General features: G+C 39.7%; 2 protein-coding genes and 1 long non-coding RNA gene across 3 annotated transcripts in view; 1 reads left to right on the forward strand and 2 right to left on the reverse strand.

The window, feature by feature from the left end:
- The window catches only part of ADAM21 (ADAM metallopeptidase domain 21), a 30,860-nt gene extending 6,140 nt beyond the window's left edge, over window positions 1–24,720 (reverse strand). Inside the window, exon 1 of the mRNA XM_077909804.1 lies at window positions 24,577–24,720. The gene's annotated coding sequence lies outside the window, so the exon portion shown is untranslated. The remainder of the gene's footprint in view (window positions 1–24,576) is intronic.
- LOC144320830 (uncharacterized) lies at window positions 7,924–10,810 on the forward strand. The gene is made up of 2 exons (XR_013386459.1): window positions 7,924–8,292; window positions 10,154–10,810. It is a non-coding gene; the product is annotated as an uncharacterized LOC144320830 (long non-coding RNA).
- LOC144319937 (disintegrin and metalloproteinase domain-containing protein 20-like) lies at window positions 18,929–21,756 on the reverse strand. The gene is made up of 2 exons (XM_077908418.1): window positions 19,580–21,756; window positions 18,929–18,977 (listed from the first exon to the last, which is right to left on the reverse strand). Exons 1-2 carry the CDS (start codon window positions 21,754–21,756, stop codon window positions 18,929–18,931), a joined length of 2,226 nt encoding a protein of 741 aa, XP_077764544.1.
- Window positions 24,721–27,100: the final 2,380 nt, after the last annotated feature.

Consider the following 27,100-nt stretch of genomic DNA (forward strand, 5'->3'; position numbering starts at 1 on the left):
TTTGAGGAACCTCTATATTGTTTTCCAGAGTGGTTACACCAGTTTGATTCCCACCAATAGTGCAAGAGGGATCCTTTTTGTCTGCATCCTCACAAAGACCTGTTGTTTCATGTGTTGTTAATTTTAGCCATTCTGACCGGGAGACAACCTCCATCTTAAGAAAGATATATTAAAGGGACCTGGGTGACTCAGGGGCTGAGCGTCTGCCTTTGGCTCAGGTTGTGATCCTGGTGTCCTGGGATGAAGTCTCATATTAGGCTCCTCACAGGGAGTCTGCTTCTCCCTCTGCCTATGTCTCTGCCTCTCTCTGTGTGTCTCTCATGAATAAATAAATATTCTTAAATATTTCAATTTATTATTAAAAAATCTTTAAAAAAAGAAAGAAAAGTACATTTAAAAAGTCTTGTCTACAACTGAACTCAGTGGTAAACTTTGCTCCTATACCAGAGATGATTAACAATGAGGAAAACCTATCCCAAGAAATGAGAGACAAGAAAACTACAGGAGCTCAATCCTGGAAAAGTTTTAGTAGCAAAGACCAGAGTGCCTGCTTCTGATAGAAAAATATCCTGGGAAAAATAAAGGTGGGGAAGGAGTGAAAGCTTCCGAAAGTAGTTTTGACTTGATCTCTCTTGCTGAAAGAAGCAGTAATGTTCATTTCTTTTAAAACATAGCATTAAGGGGGCTCTTGGATGGCTGTCTTAAGTGTCTGCCATCAGCCCAGGTCATGATCTCAGGGTCCTGGGATTGAGCCCCGCTTCAGCCTGCCTGCTCAGCAGAGAGCCTGCTTCTCCTCCTCTCACTGCCTTCCACTCCCCCCACTTGTGTTTTTCTGTCAAATAAATAAAATCTTTTTTAAAAATTAAAATATCATTAAGGACTTCTGTTTCTAGAAAAGATAAACACTCTTAGCCCTATTGCTCTTGCTCACTTCAAGTTAAAACACCAATTTTATATACAAAACTAAGATAGTTCAGAAAGGTGCAAAAAAGAACACAAATCAGCTAAGGATATTGGGACCTAAGGAATATATAGCAGTGATTTCTCTGCATTTTCTTTTAACCCCATTGCGTGTGGAGAAACCTATAACCTTAAAATGAAATAGACACAGACCAAAAAAAAAAAAAAAAAAAAGGAATAAAAGGCCCCCAAAAGGCCGCAAGACAAGTTTGTTGTCTCTAACCAGAGGACCAAGAAATGATTAGCCTAGCTGGGAATCTTTTAGAGAATAACTGTCCTACTCCAGCCAAATGTCATGAGAAAAATTGTAACCCCACATGCATTCTCATTAACATAGGCCACATGAGGCTTAAATATCCATCACAGGGACACGTGGGTGGCTCAGCAGTTGAGCATCTGCCTTCAGCTCAGGGCGTGATCCTGGAATCTGGGATCGAGTCCCACATTGGGCTCCCTGCGAGGAGCCCGCTTCTCTCTCTGCCTCCCTCTCTCTCTCTCTGTGTTTGTGTGTGTCTCTCATGAATAAATAAATAAAATCTTAAAGAAAAAAACTCATTAAAAATATATATCCATCACACTTCTAATGAGGAGCCTCAAGCCCCTGATTGAGGTAGTGTCAGAGAAGGTCAAATAGAGTTCCAAGACTTTCCTTCTCACCATATAGTAATGAGGCCCCCATTCAACAATTAGTGGAGGCCACTTGGGCAGCAATAATATGGCATCCTTCAACTTCCCAGCAAGAGTGACGTCAGAAGAGGCCAAGAGGGGCAAGAGTAAACTCCCACAGCTTAACAGTATGAGCTTCTCCTTCCTCTTGGCAGGTCAGCTTAAACCTGGACATCTACCATCATCTAGCAATAACAATGCAATACTTCCTCTGATGGTGCAGTATCCCAAAATACAGCACCCAAAAAAATGTTCAGAATCAAATGAAAATTTACCTGTCATACAAAGAACTAAGAAAGTTTCAACTTAAATGAGAAAAGACAATCTGTAGATGCCAACTCTGAGATGATGCAGAAGTTAGAATGTTCTGATTAGGGTTTTGAAACAGCAATCATAAAAATGCTTCAATGGGCAATAACAAATATGGTCAAAACAGTTGAAAAAATTTGCAGAAATTTAAAGTCTCATCACAGAAGTATAAGAAAGAAAAAATAATGAAAACTTTATAACTGAAAAATATAAAACCTAAAGCCAAAAGTCACTGGATGGCCTAACAACAAAATAGAGAAAAATAAATGGTGAACTTGATCATAGAGAGCTATGATCATAGTCTGTCATACCATAGATTTGGTAATAACTCTGAAAAGCAGAGAGAAAATAGGTTGGAAAAAATGTAAAGAGCCTGTGGTACCTGAAGGCTATAACAAAAGATCTAACACTCATGTCATCACAGTTGCAGAAAAAGAGAAAAATAGGGCAAGGTTGAAAAGTTCCCAAAGAAATCATGGCTGAAGATTGCTCAAATTTAGCAAAAGTAATAACATATTCAAGAAACTGAGGGAACCAACAGAATATACTCAAAGAAATCCAGAGAGCAACACATCGTAATAAAACATTTGAAAACTAATGACAAAGAAAAAATCTTTAAGATTTTAAGAGAAAAACATCTGCCTAATGCTTACCTACAGAGGAAAATGTTTTGAAAAATAGTAGATTTCTCATTAAAAACCACAGAGGTGAGAAGAAAATATCAAAATATTCCACAAGAGCTAAAACAAAATATTAATCCAGAATTTTATGTACAGTAAAAATATCCATCAGAAATGAAGAAAAAATCAAGACATTTTCAGATGAAGGAAAATTAAGAGAAGTTGTCACAGACCTGCCAAAAACAATGGACAGATTATCAAAGCATAAGATCAAGAAAGAAATAGGGCTTTAAATGACACACTGGACCAGATGGACTTCACAGATACATACAGAACATTCCATTCTTAAAGCAACAGAATACACATTCTTCTAGAGTGCACGTGGAACTTTCCCCATAATGGATCATGAATCAGGTCGCGACTAATTCCAAAAGATTGGTATTATTCCCTGCATATTTTCAGACGACAATGCTTTGAAACTTGAACTCAATTGCAAGAGGAAATTTGGAAGGAACTCAAACAGTTGGAGGCTAAACAGCGTCCTACTAAAGAATGAATGGGTCAGGGCAGCCTGAGTGGCTCAGCCGTTTAGCGCCGCCTCCATCCCAGGGCCTGATCCTGGAGACCCGGAATCGAGTCCCGCGTTGCGCTCCCTATGTGGAGCTTGCCTCTCTGTCTCTGTCTCTCTCTCTTTTTTTCTCTCTCTCTCTCATAACTAAATAAAATCTTTTTTTTTTTTTTAAAAGAATGAATGGGTCAACCAGGAAATTAAAAAGTTTCATGCAAACTAACGAAAGTGAAAGCATACTGTTCAAAACCGTTGGGATATAACAAAGGTGGTCCTAAAAGGGAAGTATATTTTAATACAAGCCTCTCAAAAAATTAGAAAAAGCCCAAATACACAAGCTAACCTTATACCTGAAGGAGCCAGAGAAAGAAGAGCAAATGAAGCCTAACTCAAGCAGGAGAGAAATAAAGATTAGAGTAGAAATCAACAGAACAGAAAACAAAAGAACAGGTCAATAAAGTCAGGAGCTAGTTCTTTGAAAAAATTAATAAGATCAATAAACCCCTAGCCAGACTTAGCAAAAAGAAAAGAGAAAGGACCCAGATTAATAAAATCATGAATGAAAAGGAAAGATCAAAACCAACACCAAAGAAATACAATTACAAGAACACATTATGAGAAACTATATGCCAATAAATTATGCAAACTAGAAGAAATAGATGCATTCCTAGAAACTTGTAAACCACCAAAACTGAAACAGGAAGAAATAGAAAACCTGAACAGACCCATAACCAGCAAAGAAATTGAAACAGTAATAAACAAATCTCCCAAAAACAAGAGTCTAGGGCCGATGGCTTCACAGGGGAATTTATTTTTCTTTAAGATTTTATTTACTTATTCATGAGAGACAGAGAGAGAGAGTAAGAGACACAGGCAGAGGGAGAAGCAGGCTCCACGCAGGGAGCCCAATGTGGGACTCGATCCCGGGTCTCCAGGATCACGCCCTGGGCTGAAGGCAGCGCTAAACCGCTGAGCCACCCTGGCTGCCCACCAAGCATTTAAAGAAGAATTAATACCTATTTTTCTGAAGCTGTTTCAAAAAAATAGACATGGAAGGAAAACTTCCAAATAGAATAAGGCCAGCATTACCTTGATCCCAAAATCAGACAAAGACCCCACCAAAAACAAGAATTATAGACCAATATCCCTGATGAACATGGATGTCAAAATACTCCCCAAGATACCAGCCAATGGGATCCAACAGTACATCGAAAGGATTAGTCACCACAACCAAGTGGAATTTATTCCTGGAATACAAGGGTGGCTCAACATCCACAAATCAATCAATGTGATACACTATGTTAATAAAACAAAGAACAGGAACCATGTGCTCCTCTCAATTGATGCAGAAAAAGCATTTGACAAAATACAGCATCCTATCTTGATTAAAACTCTCCACAGTGTAGGGATAGAGGAAACATACCTCGATATCATAAAAGCCATACACAAAAAGCTCACAGGGAATATCATTCTCAATGGGGAAAAACCGAGAGCTTTTCCCCTAAGGTCAGGAACATGGCAAGGGTGTTCACTCTCACCACTGTTGTTCAACATAGTACAAGTCCTGGCCTCAGCAATCAGACAACAAAAAGAAATAAAAGTCATCCAAATCAGCAAAGAAGTCAAACTCTCCCTCTTCGCAGATGACATGATACTGTGTGTGGAAAACCCAAAGGACTCCACCCCAAAATTGCTAAAACTCCTACAGCAAGCAATTCAGCAAAGTCACAGGATATAAAACGCACAGAAATCAGCTGCATTTCTATACACTAACAATGAGACAGAAAAAAGAGAAATTAAGGAATCGATCCCATTTACAGTTGCACCAAGCCCCCTAAGATACCAAGGAATAAACCTAACCAAAGAAGTAAAGGATCTGGGCTCTGAAAATCATAGAACACTTATGAAAGAAATTGATGAAGACACAAAGAAATGGAAAATCGTTCCATACTCATGGATTGGAAGGATATTGTTAAAATGTCTATGCCACCCAGAGCAATCTATACATTCAGTACAATCTCTATCAAAATACCATTGACATTTTTCACAGAGCTGGAAGAAACAATCTTAAAATTTGTATGGAACCAGAAAAGACCCCGAATAGCCAAAGCAATGTTGGAAAGAAAAAAAAAAAACACCCAAAGCTGGAGGCATCACAATTCCAGACCTCAAGCTATATTACAAAGCTGTGACCACCAGGACAGCATGATATTGATGCAAAAACAGATACATAAGATCAATGGAACAGAATAGAAAACCCAGAAACGGACCCTCAACTCTGGTCAACTAATATTAGACAAAGGAGGAAAGACTATCCAATGGAAAAAGGACAGTCTTCAACAAATGGTACTGGGAAAATTGTACACCCACATGCAGAAAAATGAAACTGGACCATTTTCTTATATCATACACAAAAATAAACTAAAAATGTATGGAAGACCTAAATGTGAGACAGGAATCCATCAAAATCCTAGAGAACACCTTTTTGGCCTCAGCCCCAGCAACTTCTTGCTATAAATGTGCATTAAAACTATCATGAGATACTACCACACACCCTTTTGGATGGTTAAAAAATAACTGACGATACTAAGTGCTAGTTGAAGATACCAAGCAATTGGAACTCTCATTGTTGGTGAAAATGTAGTTGTACACTCGGGAAGACAGTTGGACAGTTTCTTGTAAATTTAAACATTTGCTCACCATGTAACCCAGAAATCTCACTCCTGGGTGGGACTGGAAAGATGAAAGTCTATGTTTACACAAATTCTGTATACTAACTAATGTTCTTGGCAACTTTATTTGTGATAGTCAAAAACTGGAAACAACCCAGATTCCACTCAAAGAGTGAATCGATAAACAAATAGTGGCACATCTATACAACAGAATACTACTCAGCAACAAGAGGTGTGAACTCTTGATACAGTCAACAGTGTGGAGCAACCTCAAAGATGTTATGCTGTGTGAAAGAAGTCAGCTGCAGAAGCTTACACACTATGATTCCATTGATATGACATTCTGGAAGAGACAAAACTACAATAACAAAATAGATCCGTGGTTAACGGGAGTTCTGGATTGGAAGAGGATATAACTATAAGTAGCACAAGGAAGGATGCCTGGGTGGCTCAGTGGGTTATGTGTCTGCCTTCAGCTCAGGTCATGATCCTAGGGTCCTGGGATGGGGCCCCGCATCAGGCTCCTTGCTCAGCAGGAGGCCTGCTTCTCTCTCTCCCTCTGCCTACTGCTCCCCCTACTTCTGCACTTTCTCTAATAAATAAATAAAATATTTAAAAATAAATTTAAAAAAACTTATGGAAATGTAAATGACCTACCTTAACCAAAACAATTTTGAAAGGAACTAGACAATTATCCTCAAAAATTTTTATGCCCTCCAGCAGCTAACCCCCTTCCTTACACCTTACCTTACGCAGCTACTGATATGTCTGTCATTCTAGAATATTACCCATTTTAGGATTTCATATAAATTCAAATAATATGTATTCTTTTTAGCTGCTTTTTTCACTCAGCACATTTTGTTTCAAGTTTTTATTTAAATTCCAATTAGTTAAAATCGGTGTAATATTAGTTTCAGGTGTAGAAATTAGTGATTCAACACTTCCCATACAACACTGTCTGTAAATTATACGTGAATCAAGTTGATTAAAAATCATGAGTTCCATAAGTGGAATTTAAAAAACATGGGATCCCTGGGTGGCGCAGCGGTTTGGCGCCTGCCTTTGGCCCAGGGCGCGATCCTGGAGACCCGGGATCGAATCCCACGTTGGGCTCCCGATGCAGGGAGCCTGCTTCACCCTCTGCCTGTGTCTCTGCCTCTCTCTCTCTCTGTGACTATCATAAATAAATAAAAAAATTTTTAAAACAAAACAGGGGCAGCCCTGGTGGTGCAGCGGTTTAGCACCGCCTGCAGCCCGGGGTGTGATCCTGGAGACCCAGGATCAAGTCCCACGTCGGGCTCCCTGCATGGAGCCTGCTTCTCCCTCTGCCTGTGTCTCTGCCTCTCTCTCTCTCTCTCTCTCTCTCTCTCTCTCTGAATAAATAAATAAAATCTTTAAAAAAAAACCTCATTATTAAAACAAAATAAAAATAAATAAAAAACAAAACAGAGGATCATAGGGGAAGGGAAGGAAAAATAAAACAAGATGTAATCAGAGAGGGAGACAAACAATTAGAGACTGTTAACCATAGGAAACAAACTGAGGGTTGCTGGAAGGGAGGTGGGTGGGTGATGGGGTAACTGGGTGATGGGCATTAAGGAGGGCACATGTAGGGATGAGCACTGGGTGTGATATGCAACTGATCAATCATTAAGCTCCACCTCTGAAATTAATAATGCACTCTATGTTAATTAATTGAATTTAAGTTTTAAAAATCATGAGTTCATATTAACATTTTCTTTCAAAATGAAAGATTATGAAATTTTATTTGGCTTCTTTGATTGTTTACTTGATTGTTCTCACCAATTTCCGACCCCCCCCCCTCCCCCCGCAACGTCCTTCTGGTAATCATCAGTTTGTTTCTATAGTTTAAAGTCTGTTTCATGGTTTTCCTTTCTACCTCCATGTTTGTTTGGTTTCTTAAGTTCCACATATGAGTGAAATCATATGGTATTTGTCTTTCCCTGATGAACTTATTTCGCTTAGCATAATACTCTCTAGCTCCTTCTATGTTGTGGCAAATGACAAGATTTCTTTCTTTTTTTTTTTTTTTATGGCTGAGATATCACCTCACACCTGTCAGAATGGTGAAAATTAACAACACAGGACACAACTGGTGTTGGTGAGGATGTGGACAAAGGGGAATCCTTTTAACACTGTTGGTACAAATGCAAACTGGTGCAGCGACTCTGGAAAACAGTATAGACATTCCTCAAAAAGTTAAAAAGAACGACTCAGCAACTGCAACTACTAAGTTTTTACTCAAAGGATACAAAAATACTAATTCAAAGAGATTCATGCAATATTTGTAGCAGCATTATCAACACTCAGCATATATTCTAAGATTTATCTATGAATAGGTAATATGTTACCTATTCATCAAGACTGTATAACATCAGCATAAACAAAGACACACAGATCAATGAGATAGAAGAGAGAGTTGAGAAAGAGGTCCATGCATAAATACTCCATTGATTTTTATGGCAAATTTGCTAAGGTAATTCAATGAGGAAATGAAAATCATTTTATTTTTTAAGAAGATTTATTTATTTATTTATTTATTTATTTATTTATTTATTCATGAGAAACAGAGAGAGGCAGAGACATAGGCAGAGGAAGAAACAGGCTCCCCCTCGGGCACCCTGATGTGGGAACTCGATCTCGAAACTCCAGGATCATGACCTGAGCCGAAGGCAAATGCTCAGCCGCTGAGCCACCCAGATGTCCCTGAAAATCATTTTAATAGTGACTCCGGCACAACTAAATATTCTTATTGAAAAAAAAATTGCCATCATCTTTCATAGCATAGAGAAGTAAACTCAAGATGCATCACAGATGCAACTATAAAAGTTAAAACAGTAAGACTTCTCAAAAAAAATAGAACTTCTTAAAAAAATCAAGATAACATTAGCAATGACTTTTAATACAGTGTCTAAAGAGCACTAACTTTAAAATAACTGGTAAATGGATTTAATCAAAAGTAAAATTCTCTGTTCTTCCAAGGACACTGGTAAGAAAATGGTTGGGCGAAAATATTCAACTATACATAATGTAAAAACACTTCCAAAGGAAGACATAAAAATTGTTCACACATGAAAAAATGTTCAGCAGCATTAGTCAGCAGAGAAATACAAGTTAAACCACAATCACATACCATTACATACTAATTAAAATGGTAAAGATTAGAAGTCTGAGGGTACCAGAAGTCTGGGGGATAGAGCAATTGGAGCTCTCATCCCTTGCTGATGACTTTACAACCACTTTGCAATACATTTTTGGCAGTTTCTTACAAAATTAAATAGAGGCTTACTCTATGTCCAATAATCCTCCTTTTACCTAGCAGAAATTAAATACATGTTCTACAAAACACCTGTATATGCATGTCCATTACAACTTTATTCATAAAACAGCCAAAATACTGGAAACATCCCAAAGATTCTTTAACAGATGGCTGAAAAAAACAAGTTTTGTTAGAATCATATAATGGAATACTGCTCAGCATAAAAAGGGAACAAACTACTGCTATGAGCAACAACATGGTTGAATCTTAGGGGGAAGAAATTACTGAGTGAACAAAGCAAGACTCCAAAGAATACCATTCGATTGAATTTATATGAAATTCTAGAATAGGCAATATTGTATAGTGACAGAAATCAAATCAGTGGCTGCATAAAGCAGAAAAGAGTAGTGCTAAGGCGCACAAGGGAATTTGGGTGGTATGGTATTGTTCTATATCTTGATATATGTGTATACATGTGTCAAATCTCTTCATACTGTTACACTTATAATGAATGCATTCCTGATATTATATGTAAATTATGCATGAATAAAGTTGATTACAAATCATGAGTTCATATTAACATTTTCCTTCAAAATGGAAGATAATGAACTTTTATTTGGCTTGTTTACTTGTAACTTTTTTCTCTTACATTAACGTGACTATTTTTGCTTTATCTTATACTATATATCAAATACAATTAAAATAATTATACCAATATTACTATCACTTATAAATAAAAAAACAGCATTTGAAAGTCACTTGAAACAATTCTTTTATATGTATGGTTATGTCATCAACATGATATGCATTTAAGTTCATAATATACATTTTGATTAATTGGTATTTTGGGAATCAATGTTTGCTTATATGTCATTTACATGATCCTAAATTGAAAGCATATAACCGAGTCTTATTTGTATCCTAGACTGTCTCTTATCTTATTCTCTCTAGTCCCCTCTAAGTAATCATGTTATTAGATTTTGATTTATTTTTCCAATCTTTTTTTGCAAATATAAACTAATAAGTGTGCCTTTTTAAAAAAGATTTTATTGATTTATTCATTATTATTTATTCACAGAGAGAATGAGAGGCAGAGACACAGGGAGAGGGAGAAGCAGGCTCCATGCAGGGAGCCCAACGCAGGACTCAAACCAGGGTCTCCAGGATCACACCCTGGGCCAAAGGTGGTGCTAAACCGCTGAGCCACCCAGGCTGCCCTAAGTGTGCCTTTCTGAATCAATCCTCTTTCTTACAAAAAAGAGTAGCAGCATATATATACATACATATACATATATATATATATATATATATATAATATCATAAATCTGGCTTTTTATCCCTAAGAACAGGTCTTGGAGATCATGTGATATCACTGTAAGGAAATCTTGCTTATTTGTTTTTAGAGTTGTATGTATCCATGGTGTGGAAATACCGTATTTTATTCAATCAGTCCTCTATGGGTAGGCATTGGTGTGGCTCCTGAATCTTTTGCTATTATAATGCCATAAATAGCCTTACACCAAAGTAATTTCATAGTTTTGAAATATATCTTTGGGATAGAGTTCCAGAAGAAGAACTGCTGGGTCCAAAGCTAAATGCATGTGTTTTCACTGGCTATTAACCAATTTGACTCCATATCGGTTTCACCAGTTGCCATTACCCCCTGCACTATATGCGAATCTATGTTCTCTTTAATCTCACCAACAAAGTATGCTACATTTGGCAGATTAAAGAAGGCTGAAAATTCTTTGGCATTCCTCCCCTCGAGACGTGGAGTCTATATAACATCCCTGTGATGGTTAATTTTATGTGTCATCTTGACAGGGCTAAGAGATGCCCAGACAGCTGGTAAAATATTATTTCTGGGTGTGTCTGTGCTGGTGAGATTAGCATTTGATTCTGGAAGAGATCAGCATTTGAATCAATAAACTGAGTAAAGAAGGTCACCCTCACTAATGCAAGTGTGCATTATCCAATCACTGAGGACCTAAAGAGAACAAAAAGGCAGAAAAAGGGTGAATTTGCTCTCTCTCTCTGAGCTGAGACATCCCCATTTTCTCCTGCCCTTGGATATCACTGCTCCTTCAGATTTAGATGGACTCCTAAATCATATGCTCCACTGATTCTTAGGCCTTTATACTTAGAATAAATTATACCACCAGCTTCCCTTGCTTTCAGCTTGCAAATGGCAGATCATGAGACTTCTTAGGCTCCATAATCATGTAAGCACATAGCCTGCTGGTTCTATTTCTCTGAAGGACTCTAATACAGATTTGATACCAGGAGTGATTCTAGAGGAACAGAATTTTAAGAATGAGTTTTCTGAATTGGTTCTGGGGTTTCTGAAACTGGCTCTCTAATCTTATATAAAGACTAATAGTCCATGGCGAGCTATGTATAGAGATACATAAAATATCTGCGCTAGGTACTTCTGATCAACTACTATATGAAGCAAAGAGATAAGTGATGCTGTATATGATACTTCTGAACATTTTTTGGAAACTAAGGGATAATGCCATTGGTTGGTTGCCTCTAACATTGTTGGACAAGTAGTGAAAAAAAAGGATGAACTAAGGGATCCCATTTCTCAGCTCAAGTATCCCATAAATGACCTAAGAGCTCCTATGTGTGCCCTGAAGGAGAATCTTATCTCCTCCAGCCACAGGGCTGAAACTGGTGAAAATCAAACACAGAACCTCATTTTGTTATTAGCTGTATTACAATGTAAGCTGAACTCCCAGCTTCACAAGGTGTTTACTGTTATAGCAAAGGCATTGATTGGGGAAGAATGAGATCCTGTAAGTGGGACTAGGGACATATGGGAAGACTCTGATGAAGCTGGAAACATTGAACCCCTGTACTCTGATGAGTCTTCTTTGCAGGGGAAGAGCTTTTTCTACCTCCACTGTAGGTGGTAGCAGCTTCTTCATCTACATTTGAGGGGCTAACCTGGTATTACCTGAGGAAACAGTAATGATTTCTTCTGATATAACCAGCATGCAAGACAGTGCTGATTCTCTTCAGGATCCATCCCCATCATCCCACTTTGCTTCTAGACCTATAACTAGAGTCAAATCCCAGAGGACCCCTAATGGTGAGATACAAAACATGACCCATGAGGAGGTACAATATGCTCCAAAAGAACTATTTAAGTTTTCTAATTTATACCAACAGACGTCCAGGGAACATGGATGGATATTGAGGATGTGGGATAACATGAAAGAAGCACAAAGTTGGGTCAGGCCAAATTTATTGATATGGGATCACTAACCAGAGATTTTGCATTTAATGCTGCAGGGGAGTTAGATAGGGCTCTAACAGTTTGTTGATTAATTGGCTGAAACATGGACCAAAAGAAGGCCAATTGTAAATGGCTGACCTGCTTTGTTTTAATATAGAGGAAGGAGTTCAGAGGTGTAGGGAGACTGTAATGTTACAGTGTACTCATTTAAGACCTACTCACCCACACTGAGGGTCCACAGGACTAATGCTTTGAGGAATAAATTTGTGAAGGGAGTCCAGCATCCTTGAAGAGCCCCTTGAAGAGGGCTCTTCAGGGGCTCTTCTCTGTAGGCTAGGCTTTAGAGTGGGAACCACAGACACTCAATTGGAAAACCTTAAAGATTGGGAACATATGGATCCCAGGGCAACGGGCAACAGGAGTCAAGTGGCAGCACTTAACCACCAAAGACGAGGTAGGCATGGTTACCATAATAAACAAAAGAGTCAAAGCAGCAATCACAATAATCCGACTCATGCACAGCTATGGTGCTGTCTAGTTAATCATGATATTCCTAGAAGTGAAACAGAAATTCTTATTTGATCTATATAAGCAAAAAGTTCTAAGTCAAGTCAACAGAGTCTAACTCAAGTCATAAAAGCAGTGAATGACAGTCCTTCAATCAATTCCCAAGTTGAATCAGTTTAGAAGCCAAGAACCTCTTGAATGAATGGGAGGCCAGGTACCCTTTAGGAAGGCCTTGATACAGCAATGAAAATTTATATGGCTAATTTTTCTCCTAGCCTCCCAGAGGGACCTATGGCCTTTTAACAGGGCTGTACATTGGGGAAAAGGAGATAATCATACCTTTCAGAGACTACTAAACATTAGCTCTGAACTGACACTGATTCCAAAAGACCCATAATGTCACTGTGCCCCTCCAGTCACAGTAGGAGAGCTTGTGGAAGTCCAGTGATTAATGGGTTATTGGTCCAGGTCTGTTTCACAGTAGGTTCAGTGGCTCCCTGAACCCATCCTATGGTTATTTGCCCAGGTGTAGACTGTATAATTGGAATAGACATACTTAGCAGCTGGCAAAATCTTCACATTGGTTCCCTGACCTGTAGAATATGGGCTATTACAGTGGAAAAGGCCAACTGGAAGCCATTTAAGTACCACATCCCAAGAAAGATTGCAGATTAGTGCCACCACTTGAAAGATACAGGGGTAGTGAGTAGTGATTCCCATCACATTCCTATTCAACTCTCCTATTTGGGCTGTGCAGAAAACAGATGAATCTTAGAGAATGCCAATGGATTATTTTATTGTAAGCTTAACCAGGTGGTGACTCCAGTTGCAGCTGCTGTACCTGATGTTGTTTCACTGTTTGAGCAAATTAACACATCCCCTGTTCCTAGGTATGCAGTTTTTGATCTGGCAAATGCATTTTTCTTCCATACCTGTCCATAAGGCCCACCAGAAGCAGTGTGATTTCTGCTGGTATGGCCAGAAATACATATACAAATACCTCTTTAGGGTTATAGCAACCCTCCATCCCTAGGTCATGATTTAGTTTGCAGGGATCTTTTTTTTTTTTTTTTTTTTTTAAATTTTTATTTATTTATGATAGTTACAGAGAGAGAGAGAGAGAGGCAGAGACAGAGGCAGAGGGAGAAGCAGGCTCCATGCACCGGGAGCCTGACGTGGGATTCGATCCCGGGTCTCCAGGATCGCGCCCTGGGCCAAAGGCAGGCGCTAAACCACTGCGCCACCCAGGGATCCCAGTTTGCAGGGATCTTGATTGTCTTTCCCTCCCACAAGATATCATACTGGTCCATTACATTAATGACATTATGCTGATTAGACCTAGTGAGTGAGAAGTAGCAACTACTCTAGGCTTATTAGTAAGACACTTGCACATCAGGGTGGGAAATAAATCTAAAATTCACTTCTACCCCAAAATATTTAGGGGTCCTGTTACGTAGGGCATGTTGAGATATCCCTTCTAAGGTGAAGAATAATTTGTAGCTGGCTCTCCTACAGCCAAGAAAGAAGCACAATACCTCTTTGGATTTTGGAGGCAACATATTCCTCATTTGAGTGTTACTCTAGTCCATTTACCAAGTGACCTGAGAAGCTGCTAGTTTTAAGTGGGGCCCAGAAAAAGAAAAGGCTCTGCCTAGGTCCAGGCCACTATGCAAGCTGCTCTTCCACTTGGGCCTTATGATCCAGCAGACTCAATGTTGCTTGAAGTGTCAGTTTCAGATAAGATGCTGTTTGGAGCTTTGGGAAGGTTTCTAGAGATGAACTGCAATGCAGGCTCTTAAGATTTAGGGGCAAGACTCTGCCAACACCTTCATAAAACTACTTTCCTTTTGAGAAACAACTTTTGGTCTATTACTGGGCCTCAGTAGAAGCTGAATGCTTGCTCATGGGCTACCAAGTTACCATGTGACCTGAGGTAACACCATGAACTGGGTATTCACCAACCCAAAAGTGGGCTTGCACACCAACATTCCACCAAATAGAAGGTATATATTCAAAATCAGGCCTGAGCAGGCCCTGAAGTCACTTACATGAAGAAGTGGCCCAAATGTCCAAAGTCCCCATTCTTGCTCCACTGTCTTCTCTCTGCCAGCCTACACATATAGCTTCATGGGGAATTCCTTGTGATCAGCTGACAGGGGAAGAGAAGACTCAGGCCTGCTTTACAGATGGTTCTGTATGATATATACAAGCACACCTGGATGTGGTCAGCTGCAGCACTGCAGCCCCTCTCAAGGACATCCCTGAAGGAAGTGGTGAAGGGAAATCCTACCAGTGGGTAGAACTTGGGGCAGTGCATTTCTCCTTGGAAGGAGAAATGGCCAGATGTGGAATTACGTAACAGTTCATGGGCTGTGACTGCATAATCAGGAACATAGAAGGGACTTGATTTGAAAATTAGTAACCAAGAAATTTGGAAAGGGGGTATATAGATAGACCTCTCTGAATGGCCAAAAAACATGAACAGGGATGCGTGGGTGGCTCAGTGGTTGAGCGTCTGCCTTTGGCTCAGGTGTGATCCCAGGGTCCTGGGATCAAGTCCTGCATCCAGCTCCCCGCAAAGAGCTCTTCTCCCTCTGCCTCTCTCTCTATCTCTCTCTGTGTCTCTTATGAATAAATAAATAAGATCTCAAAAAAAAAAAACAAACCACAAACATATTTGTGTCCCATGTAGTCACCAAAGGGTTACCCCAGAAGAGGATTTTAATACACAGATAGACTATGTACAATGGAGTATTACTCGGCCAACAGAAGGAATGAAATCTTGCCATTTGCAATGATGTGGATGGAACTAGAAGGTATTATGCTAAGCAAAATCAGCCATAGAAAATAAAATATCATATGGTTTCACTCATATGTGGAATTTAAGAAACAAAACAGATGAACATAGGGGAAGACAAGGAAAAATAAAATAAGATGAAAACAGAGAGGGAGGCAAACCATAAGAGACTCTTAACTATAGGAAACAAACTGAGGGTTGCTGGAGGAGAGGCAGGAGGGGGATGGGATAAATGTGGGATGGGCATTAAGGAGGGCACATGATGTAATGAACAATGCATGTTATATGCAACTGATGAATCACTAAATTCTACCTCTGAAACTAATAATACAGTATATGCTAAATAAATTGAATTTAAATTTTTAAAAAATAAGCAGAACTACCCATTCTGTGGGTACCAACCTCTTTCCTTAATCACCCACCATGACCCAATGGGTCATGAACAAAGTAGCTATGGTTACAGGGTGGCAATTACACTTGAAGCAGCAACACAGATTTTCACTCACCAAGGATGACCAGACTACAGCCACCATTAACTGACCAATCTGCAGGGGCAGAGACCAACATTGAGTCACCAGTATGTCACCATTCTCTGGGGTTATCAGCCAGCTACCTGCATGTCAGAAGATGATTCATTATATTGGATTGCTTCCATTATGGAAGGGGCAACGTTTTATTCTTACTGTATTAGACACTCTGGATACAGATTTTCCTTCCTTGTACACAATAACTTCTGCCAAAACTACTACTATCCATGGACTTACAGAATGCCTTATTCACCATCATTGTAGTCTACACAGCATTGCTTCTGATCAAGGAACTCACTTCACAGCAAAAGAAGTGTGGCACTGGGCCCATGGTCATGGGATTCATTGGTCTTACCACGTTCCCCACCACCTTGAAGCAGCTGTCTTACTGGAACGGTGGAAAAGCCTTTTCAAGACTAATGACAGTGCCAGCTAGGTGGCAATATCTTGCAAGGCTAGGGCAAGGCTCTCCAGAAAGCTGTATATGCCCTGAATTAGTGTCCAATATATGATGCTGTTTCTTCCATAGATAAGATTCATGGATGGGTCCAGGAATCAAGAGTTGGAAATAGGAGTGGCACCACTTACTATTAAACCTAATGACTCACTAGCAAAACTTTTGCTTCCCACCCTTATGACTCCATGCTTTGCTGCCTTAGAGGTCTTAGTCCTGGAGGGAAGAATACTTCTGCCAGGAGACAAACAATGATTCCACCGACTGGAAGCTAAGATTGCCACCTGACCACTTTGGGCTCCTCATGTCTCTGAATCAACAGGCAGTGAAGGGAGTTATGGTGATGGCTGGGGTGATTGACCTTGATAACGAAAGGGAAATTGGACTACTACTTCACAGCAAGGAAGGCAGAGTAAAAAGGTAAAGAAGAGAATCTGGAATATAGCTCCCTTAGTGTGTCTCTCTGTACTACTATGCCCTGCTTCTAAGGTCAGTGGAAAACTCTTAACAACCCAATCCAGGCAGGACTACTAATGGCCCAGACTCTTTAAGAGGGAATGTTTGGGTCACACCATCAGATAAAGAGCTATGATCAGATGAAGTGCTTGCCAAAGGCAAAGGGAATAGAGTGGATAGTAAAAGATGGTTACAAATACCAGCTGCAACCAGGTGGCCAGTTATAGAAACAAGGGCTGTAAGTATCATGACTATTTCCTCTTTATTTTGTCATGAATACATTTGTATTCATATATCCTATTGTCTTCTTTCCATTTTCCTCTTTCTTTCCTTATTCCCTTATCATGTAGCATGGGATAATTGAATTTATATCATAGCATTTGGATATTGTTAATTTCACATCATAGTATTTAAGTTATGGGATATCAAGAAGAGTAAAAATCACTGAAGGGCTTTACGTTTTCTTCTGGGGAAGGGGTAAATATGTAAATGCCATATCTTACTGGTTCTGTTTCTCTGGGGAACCCTAATACAGACACCATTCCAGGCTGGGTTGTATGCACTGAACCAAAGATCTTTTCTTGGGTCTGGGAACCAAGGACTAGAAGCAGAGTAGCACTACATACCACTATTCTCTATGACCCATTAGGGTGGTCTGTGCTTCCTGTCCCCTTCAACTCTCCAGGGTTAGAGGTTCTGGTCCCCAAAAGAGTCACATTTTCACCAGGGAACAAAGAGTCCCAATGGAATTATAAGCTAAAGCTGCTACCTGGGCATTTTGGGCTCCTGTGTCCCTTCATCAATAGCAAGAAGCAGTGTCAATGGTCTTGGCAGGTGTAACTGTGCCTAATCACTGAGAAGAGGTAGGGCTGCCGTTATATCATGAGATACAAAGAATATGTGTAGAACCCAGGTGATCTCCCTCAATGCTTCTTGGTATTCTCCAGTCCCATTGTGACTGTAAATAGATAGATTCAGCAATCCCAGTCTGAGAATGGTGACTAGACACTCAGGGGCTTTGGAAACAAGGACCTGAGTAATGACACACGGTTATCATCCAAAGCCAGCAGAATGCAATGTAAAAGAGAGGAAAACTAGAAAGGATAGTGGAGAAAAGAAATAATAAGTATCAATTTCAGCCCCAATACCAAACACAGCAGTAGGAACTGTGTTTCATCTCATTAACCTCCCTCTTGTAAGGTTCCTCATAGGCAGAGATGCCTATTAGAATCCTGGATGAGCTGTTCCCAAAACATAAATGGAAAAGTGGATCAGGGCAGTACAAACCCTAGACCGTGGAATATCCAAATAGGCCACTTTGATTCTCCTTCAAGGAAAGTTTGCTGAGCACAGCCGCAGGGATTACAATCAACAGAGAGCCTCCAGATGTCAGCTCCTTGGAATAGCTTCAGTTGCAAAGAAGTGTGGCCAACCTCTTGCCATTCCCATGGACTCCAGATACAGTGAATGAGCAAGGGAAGGTGTGAAGATCAGGCCATTTTGGCCCATTTCAGGCAATATTTATTCCAGAGGAACTGGCTGCTAGGTTGGCCAAGGCTGCAATGTAGTACCATTTCTCATCACACAGCCGACTTCCTCACCTTTTCACAGTGGTTCCTCCCTATCAAAATCCTGTACTCTAAACTCTCAGCGTCTGCTTCTAGAGAACTCAGACTATCACAATGAAATAACTACTGAAAGCACTTGATAGCCCTAGGGCAAGAGGAACACAGGAAAGAAAGTGAGTTTATCAGAGTGCTGGTGATTCAAGGAGACCCTCTGCAGAGCAGGGAACAAGACTTACAAGGAGCACAAGTGACCAGCTGCTGGGCAGAACTCAAATGAGGAACTGCTAACCTCAGAGCTACAAGTCAGATCTCTTGAGGGTGCCGGTACTTCTCAGCAAGAATGAAGGTGGTTCTAAAGAGCCAACAAAACTGGAGTCCAAAACCAAACACAGCTGCCAGAGTGAATGGCCCCAGCCAAAATGACAGAGAGTAATTTTTAGCACACAGGAAAGTAAACTGCCTTCTCCCCTCTACTTCTACTGCCCCCTTTAGGCACAGTTACCCTGAAGAGAATAGGCAAAACAGAAACGGGATCTGCAGCAGCAGATTTTGTACTTTACATCCTAAAGTACAAAAATGGGAGGAGGTTTAGAACTGCTAGACATCAGCTTAAAAATGTCTCTCTGGTGTGCCTTTGCCCAGAAAATAGACAACATCCGGGGGGGGGGGGAGTAAAGTTTTAATATTGCTTATTAACACTGAAGAGTAAGAAATCCTTTGGTGTGATATTAATGCTTATGATCCTGGTATGAGGGGTCCTTGAATTTTTCTTTAAACAGTCAGACATGCCCTAATGTTTTTCTACTATTACAAGAAGAACTAAGGATTTGTTTACTGAGGCAAGAGATTTAGTTTTCCTCTTCTTCTCTTTTTTTTTCCATACAAACTACGAGAAGGCAAAATAAAATGAAAGCAGTAAAAGGAATAAGCCACAATAATGACAGGTAACCCAACAATGCCTTTGCTTCGAGCGTTGCCACGTATTCCTTAGGAGGTGGCCCGCTGTCCACGCTGCCTCCAAGGCCTGCGTCCTTGCAGTAGGGAGGTGCCCATCCATGCTTGCAGTGGCAATGCTGTTTATTATTACAGACTCCATGCATGTGGCAGGTCTCATTAGAATGACACTTTCGTGGCGGATAGGTCATATTGACACACTTCTTATGGAGGCAGATCTTTTCTGGACCACATATTGTGCCATCTTTGACTTGACCAACATCAGGTATGGACATCCCTAAATGAAAATCAGTGCCCCAGCAAGTGGTATCATTGATGTGAAGCTGATGCACTGTAGAATGTTGGATCAGATTAGGAATCATTTCTACATTTTCACACTGCACTCTCCCACACAGAATATCAGGGCCCTCACATTTCACGTATACTAGGTTGGTGATACCACAGTGACCAAATCGATTTCCTTGGGTGTTGATTTCTTTGTAGCAACTCTGAGATGCACTCCTTGCATCTTTGCCAAAAATCTCCCTGCACTGTTTGTCATGGTTATTACATCTCCCTTCATAGCAGTAGGCATTGTCACCACAGGGAATCCCGTCCTGCACATATACATCTTCTGGGCATTGATGAAATGTCCCATTGCACCATTCTGGAAGGTCACATTCACTGATCTGATGTCTGCACAAAGTCCCTGATGGCATTAACTTGCAGTCTTTGCAACAAATTCCAAACTGACAAGCAGCTCCAGGCTTCAGAGTGCAGTTCAACAGACAACAGGGATCATTTACACACTGGTCTGTGGTCCCACAATCACACTCCTCTCCTTCTTCAATCACTAGGTTCCCACAGTACTGTACCTTAAAGACATTCCCTGGATATGGAGGTGAGTGAATACATAATCCCTTAGTGAGAATATTGTTCCAATACTCGGCATAACTGCAATTGCTGAACCGAGCTGTCACACTCTGGGAGTCATACATTATGCACCACGGAAGCCCACACTTACATTCTTTAGTATCATGAGTCATACCCATATTATGACCAAGTTCATGGGTCACAGTAAGTGCAAAAAGATACAGACGGTCTTCTTCAAAGACATCAACTCCACTATTAAAAAGACGATGGCATATTCCTCCAACGTAGGCAACTCCAAGCTTTATACCAAAATTTTTTTTAATGAAAAGATGGGCAGTATCATGGGGGAGTCGGTCATCAAGATTGGAAAACTTCCAAGCAGAAAAATCCCCCAAAATCTGTTCTATAGTATCAGTGGAAATCAGGTTTCTTTCACTCCAGATTTCAATCCCATTCAAAACTATTTCAACCTCCAAAGGGCTATATAAGATACCAATTATATTGACAGTATCAAATACTTCACGCTGTACTAATGACACATTACTTTTACAGTAAAGGTATCGAAAATGGTCCACAACTACGACCAGCTCAACAAACCGCAAGTGGGTCCACCAGCCCAAGTAAGAATTTTGCATCAGAGTAGAATTATATGATGCCCTCAACTGCAAATGGCGTGCTATTTCCTCTTCTGTTAACCCACATCTCATAGGTGGGAACTGTGTATCACCACTGTCTATCTTATACACCAGGTGTTCAAATGTGGCAGAAAAACTAATTGGCTCAATTTCATAAGCAAGGTCATTAATCTGTAGCATTCCTCGAAAACCTCCGGAACAGGTACTGAGGGCAACCAGGGACTCAGAGATTCCTTCCACATAACCATGATAGTAGCAGTCATCAGGAACAAAAGGCTGATCCTGGAGGAGGGCGTGCTGGTCCGTGTAGGTGAACACTGGGAAGTGTTTGGAAAGCAAGAACTTCTTGACCCTCATGTGGACAATGTGTCTCTGGCCCCCAAACTTCAGGCTGTAGGAGAGCCAGCCTGGAGATTTTGCACTTCTGCCCCTGCCAGTCACCTTCAAGGGGATCACCAATTCTGGGGAGAAGTGCTGGGAGGGCATTGCCTGAGAGTGGCCAGAAATGAACAGAGACATTCCTACCCAGAGTATCAGAAGAGTGACCGTGATGTGCACCAGGGCCTCACCCAGTGCCATTATGGAGCTGTCATCATGGAGCCATCTGTCCAGGGCAGAAGAGAGGGCAGGGTGTGGGGTGCTGCTGGTCTGGCTCCTCCCTGTGAGCTGCTTAGGGTGCAGGGCTGACATTTATGGATCTATGTCCTGGAAGAGATGGACCATAAAAGTTGTAGTGCTGCAAGTGAAGATACAAAAAAAGAGCTAGGATGGGGTTGGTGGGGTAGAGAGAGTGGGACAGAGAAGAAAGTAAGGCAAAGGTGATTCTTCAATTGGAATGAGGCTAGAATTAATAAAATGCCTGAGACTGTCGTATACATGTACATGTACATGTACATATACATATATATGTGGACAAAGGGTTAGAGGAGCACAGGTCCCCAGAGAAGGAGATGAAGGAGGTTGGTTATGGATGGGTAATGGTTATATACTGTTTTCTAAACATGTAAACTGACATAAAATTTTCCATATTAAAAAAGACTGGTATCTGACCTCCACATTGCTTCTCCTCTCAAAAATTGACCAGTACCCTACCATCTTCAAAAAGCATGTAGACAACCCATCCAAAAAGCACTGTTTTCTAGTCTCTTTATTCTTTATTGTACCTCCCCTGTCCTGTGTGGGACATCTTATTGAGCTCCCATTCTGCCTAAGGTTCGCACTCAAAGTAAGCCTCACTTAAGAGACATATTAATTTTGGTATGCCTCTTTCAAACAAGCCAAATTTTTATTTTATAATTCATTCTTATCTGTAGAAAAACTCTGGACATCCATAAAAGGCAGCCATAGGAAGGAGAAACAGGGAATGGGCCGCTATTTGAGGGCAAGGCAAATAGCCCAATTGCCCCAAATCACAGCGTGCAGGCAGCAACCTTCTCTCTACCCAGCCCAGTTGCATCATCATGTTTTCAATCAAAAGAGACTCATTTTAGATGTGTAAATATAGATTCTAGTCTATATTTTTTCATGTCTGGCAAATTAGCTGAGTTCTCCAGAGAAGGGTGGATTGAGGAGCTCATACCTAAAGTCAGTTCATTAAAATGTTCAAAAGCCCACAGTTCAAATGGACTTACGCCATTTATGTTGAAAACACAAGTTTTAGTTCAATTAAAAGTTAATTTTGCTTACTCACTGACTTTAAGTTAAAAGTACCAATAATTTAGGGGTGCCTGGGTGGCTCAGTCGGTGAAGTGTCTGACTTCAGCTCAGGTCATGATCCCTGCATCAGGTTCTCTGCTCAGCAGGGAGTCTGCTTCTCCCTTTGCCTCTCCCCCTGGCTTGTGCTCTCTCTCCCACTTACTCTCTCTCAAATAAATATATAAAATCTTTTTTAAAGTATCAATTTGTTTAATATTTGAAAGCAAAAGTTAAAACAAATTTGGAGATGCATTTGAACACATACTGGTTCAGAACACAACACAAATAGGATCAGTAGTATAGAGTATGAGAAATATCTTCAGCATTATAATGTTGAGAACACTTGTATACACCTGGATACTTTTTTAGAACTAATAGATAGCTACTGGAAGCCAATAATATTAGATTAATCTTCTTAGGGGAAGTAGCTCTGCTTGAGGTGAAATCCTAATTACTGGATTTCCTTTCCATTTCTCTCTTCATGATATCCTTGGTATATGCTACAGATCTGGGACTATTAAAACGAGAATGTGTGGTTTGGAAGAGGACTATTAAAGCATTACAGAGAGGAAAATAACCTATATTAAGTTTTCTCAGAAATATGACGTGGTAATAACAGAAAAGTTCATAGCTGAGAATTTTTGAGACATACTAGTCTGTAACCATTGCATGGCTCCAAAAAGAAGCCCTGAAGGAACACTGCATGACCATGAACTATGTGAACTGCTGTCTCTCCAAAGCCTTTCCTTTCTGCCATTACCAGCACTTCAAGCAGTGTGAGATTTTCCTCTGTATGAATCCTTAGTTCTTCTATTTCCAGCAACTGTTTCAAATTTCTCAAATCTGTATCTTGCCAAGTCTCCTCTCATGCTCAATCACAACCTCATTTCACTGTTTCTCAAACTTAGGTCACAAACCACACAGGGTCATAAAATCAATTTAGTGAGCCACAACTAATTGAAACAATACTAAAATGTTACTACATATCAGAGAGCTTCACACAGATCACTGTCATCTGCTATTACCCATTACCATAGAAGTTCTAGTAGCATTCTACTGACATTTCTTATGCTGATTATCAGCTATTTCCTGAACTCCAAAACTAAAATTTATACTTTGTCTATGAAGCTAGAAATGGGAATCTGCACATTATATTTCCATTGTTATTTGGCTTCCTGAAATTTTATCAAAAAGGACACAGGAGAGAGAATAAAATGCAAAAAATAAAATAAAATAAAAAAGAGGATAAGGGACTTGTGATTATCTATTTGCCTGCTGTTACTTTCTATGAATCCCCAACTCTGGTGTCTTGCTCTGGTGGTGAGAGTTGGTTACCACATTCCCAGAACCAGCTCCATCAGCCCTTAACAAAAGTATGAGTACTTGATGAACAGTGTGCCGTACTCAGAAGTCTGAGTACCAGATGTTCAGAGCCATTTTCCAGTACCCTGGGCAACCCATACCAGCTAGCCAGTGTCCTTTATTCAGGTATTCTGGGCACACCACAAAGAACCTCAATATAAGCCCCATGTGTGTAGCATGTGTGTCTCTGAAATGTGAGTCACAATTCTGGAGGACCTTCTTCCAAATTCCTAAGGAACCTGTACCAGTTCAGCATGACCTTGTAAGTACAGCTATTAGCTCTACAGAAACCCTTTTCTGATTTCCTGTAACCCACATGACCTAAGCAATGCCCTGTCTTCTACAGTCCAGATCTATATGAGGCCCATTATCAAAGTATCTAGCTATGATAACCCCAACCTCTTCCCTTTCCCCCCCAATCTTAGGGGTAGAGCTTTTTCTTGCAACTCATACCTCTAAGTACCTTGGTGTACTCTTTTCATCTTTTTGGTCCTCTAAAAACCTTTTCAATAATTTCTTTATATTAATTACTCTTGGTGGGTTTTTCTTTCCTGGACTGGATCTTGACAGATACAGGACTTCGTACCAAGAGTACTGCCAAGAGAGACAGACAAAATAGGACTCAGATTGTACAGGCATGTCCATGGCTTTACACACTGTTGAACTCCTGTCCAATAGGGAATGGACATACAGTGGCATCACAATGAATTAAATTACCACTCAATGTTTATTATGATGAAGTGCACTACTGAAGCAAATGTGTGGAGGACTAAGTGTGATAATGACCATTAAGTACCTCAAGGACTGGTCTACTGGAGACAGTAAAGCTCAAGACTAAGCTCTCAGCTCAGAGGGCTGATAATGTTAGACCTAAAAGAATTTCTCATTTATTTTAGCCACAGAGCCAGTTTTACAAAAATATCAGACTTTAATTGTGGAGTTACAGAATCACAATGTAAGCTGAAAACATAGATTTGCCAATACTCTAGTGGGAAAGTTAGTAGGACATTGACGGAGAAGGGAAAAAACCTTGACACTTGCAAAAAAGAATTTCAGGTAGATCTGAGTATCTGATTATCTCCATCCTCCCAAGTATTCCTGAGTCTCCTTTACCAGGGGGAGAAGCCAGACTTCTCCCGTCTGAAAAGCCTAGCCAGCTAGAGCTTGATACCCTGTAATTCTCTCTTCTGGGGAAGTTACCCTGCAAGGAGATACTTAGTCTCCTCAAGACATATTCCTACCTCCTCTATTGGCTCTAGATACAAATCAGAATCTAATTCAATCTGCTCCAGAGGAACAAATTCAGCATCTGAACTAAGAGGAAGGAACCTCTACTCCAAAATAATGGTATCTTACTAACTTATGTTAGTAAAAAAAAAGGGGGGGGGGGGAAACAAACGATATCAATAGCAGAAAAGATAGTTACAGAGATAAAGATATATTTAGTATGATAAAATTCAACCAGGATTTGTATTTATTTAGTAAATTGCTTCAAAACCTAAAGAAAACATTGAGAAATCAAAAATAAATTTAAAAACCCAAAATCTACTTGCAGATACTAACATACTTCTCTCAGTGACTGAGAAAAATCAGACAATAAAATTAATAGGAAAAAGAAGACTTAATCAAATTAACCTGACATATAAAATAGTACAGTCAATTGCAGAATACCTATTAAGTTCAACTGCACATGAGATATTTAGCAAAATGGATAATATCCATGATCATAAAGGAAGTCTCAACAAATGGTAAAAATAAAAATTGCATAATATATGTTCCTTAACTACAGAATTTTTAAAAATTGTATAGGAAAAAGAACCCTGACATGGTGCTGATCTCATGACCCCGACATGATGACCTGAGCCAAAATCAGGAGTCAGATGCTCAGCTAACTGAGGCACCTAGATGCCCCCATAATAGTTTCTAGCATAAAAAAATAATGAAAATTTAAACATGGGAATAAATTCATCAGTAAATTTGAAAATTTAAGCAACATGGGAAAGTTCCATAGAAAACCAAACAAAACTTTAAAAAGTAAGAAAAACGAAATAGTTCAACATTACTGAATTGCTGAATCTATACGAACATTGAATCTATATAAAAAATATAAGTTAAAAGCAATATACCTTTTCACAAAATCTCTGGCACAGTGGGTTTTCAAAGTGTTTCTGAGGTAATACAAATGACTGGATAGTAATAAATCAGAGATATATCCTAATCAAGCCTTACTAATTCAGGTTCAACAATTGCTTCAACTGTAGTAACCTAAGAGCAATGACGGAATGTTTGGGCACTACAGGTATTTGTGCCATTCAAAGGCTTCAAAGATACAGAGATAATGATAACCAATCACATCCATATTTAACTCACCTGTTTTGCATGTGCAATCGTGTTTATCTTGAAGAATGATTATTAATTTTCCTAAACTAAACAGAGGTGATTATAATTACACCTGCTATTTCAGTTGTGATTTCTTTTACTAAACAACCCAACACAGCCAAATCTATTATGTAGCAAGTTATTAAGGGTTAAAAGCAAAAAGATAAGTCATATGATCTCTAAGATATGAAAAAGTAAACACTGCATATATTAACAAAAATAAATCTGATGAAAACATATTAGAAGATGACAAGATGAACAGAACTATTGGATCACTATATTGTACACCTCAACCTAATAAAACACTACATTAATTATAATGGAATTAATTAATTTTTTTTGAGAGACAGAGAAAAAACAGGGGAGGGCAAAGGCAGAGGGTAAGAGGGAATCTTAAGCAGACTCCATGCCCAGTGTGGAGCCTGAGGCAAGGCTTGATCTCACGACCCTGAGATTACAACCTAAATCGAAATCAAGAGTCAGACAGTTTAACTGACTAAGCCCCCCAGGGCACCTCTGGAATTAAATTTTTTTTAATTTAAAAAAAGATAATAAAGGAAGTATTGGCAAAGATAAAGAGGTATTAATCAAGGTAAAG

This window comes from Canis aureus, chromosome 9, assembly GCF_053574225.1.
Source record: "Canis aureus isolate CA01 chromosome 9, VMU_Caureus_v.1.0, whole genome shotgun sequence".
In the NCBI taxonomy this organism is placed as follows: Eukaryota; Metazoa; Chordata; class Mammalia; order Carnivora; family Canidae; genus Canis; species Canis aureus.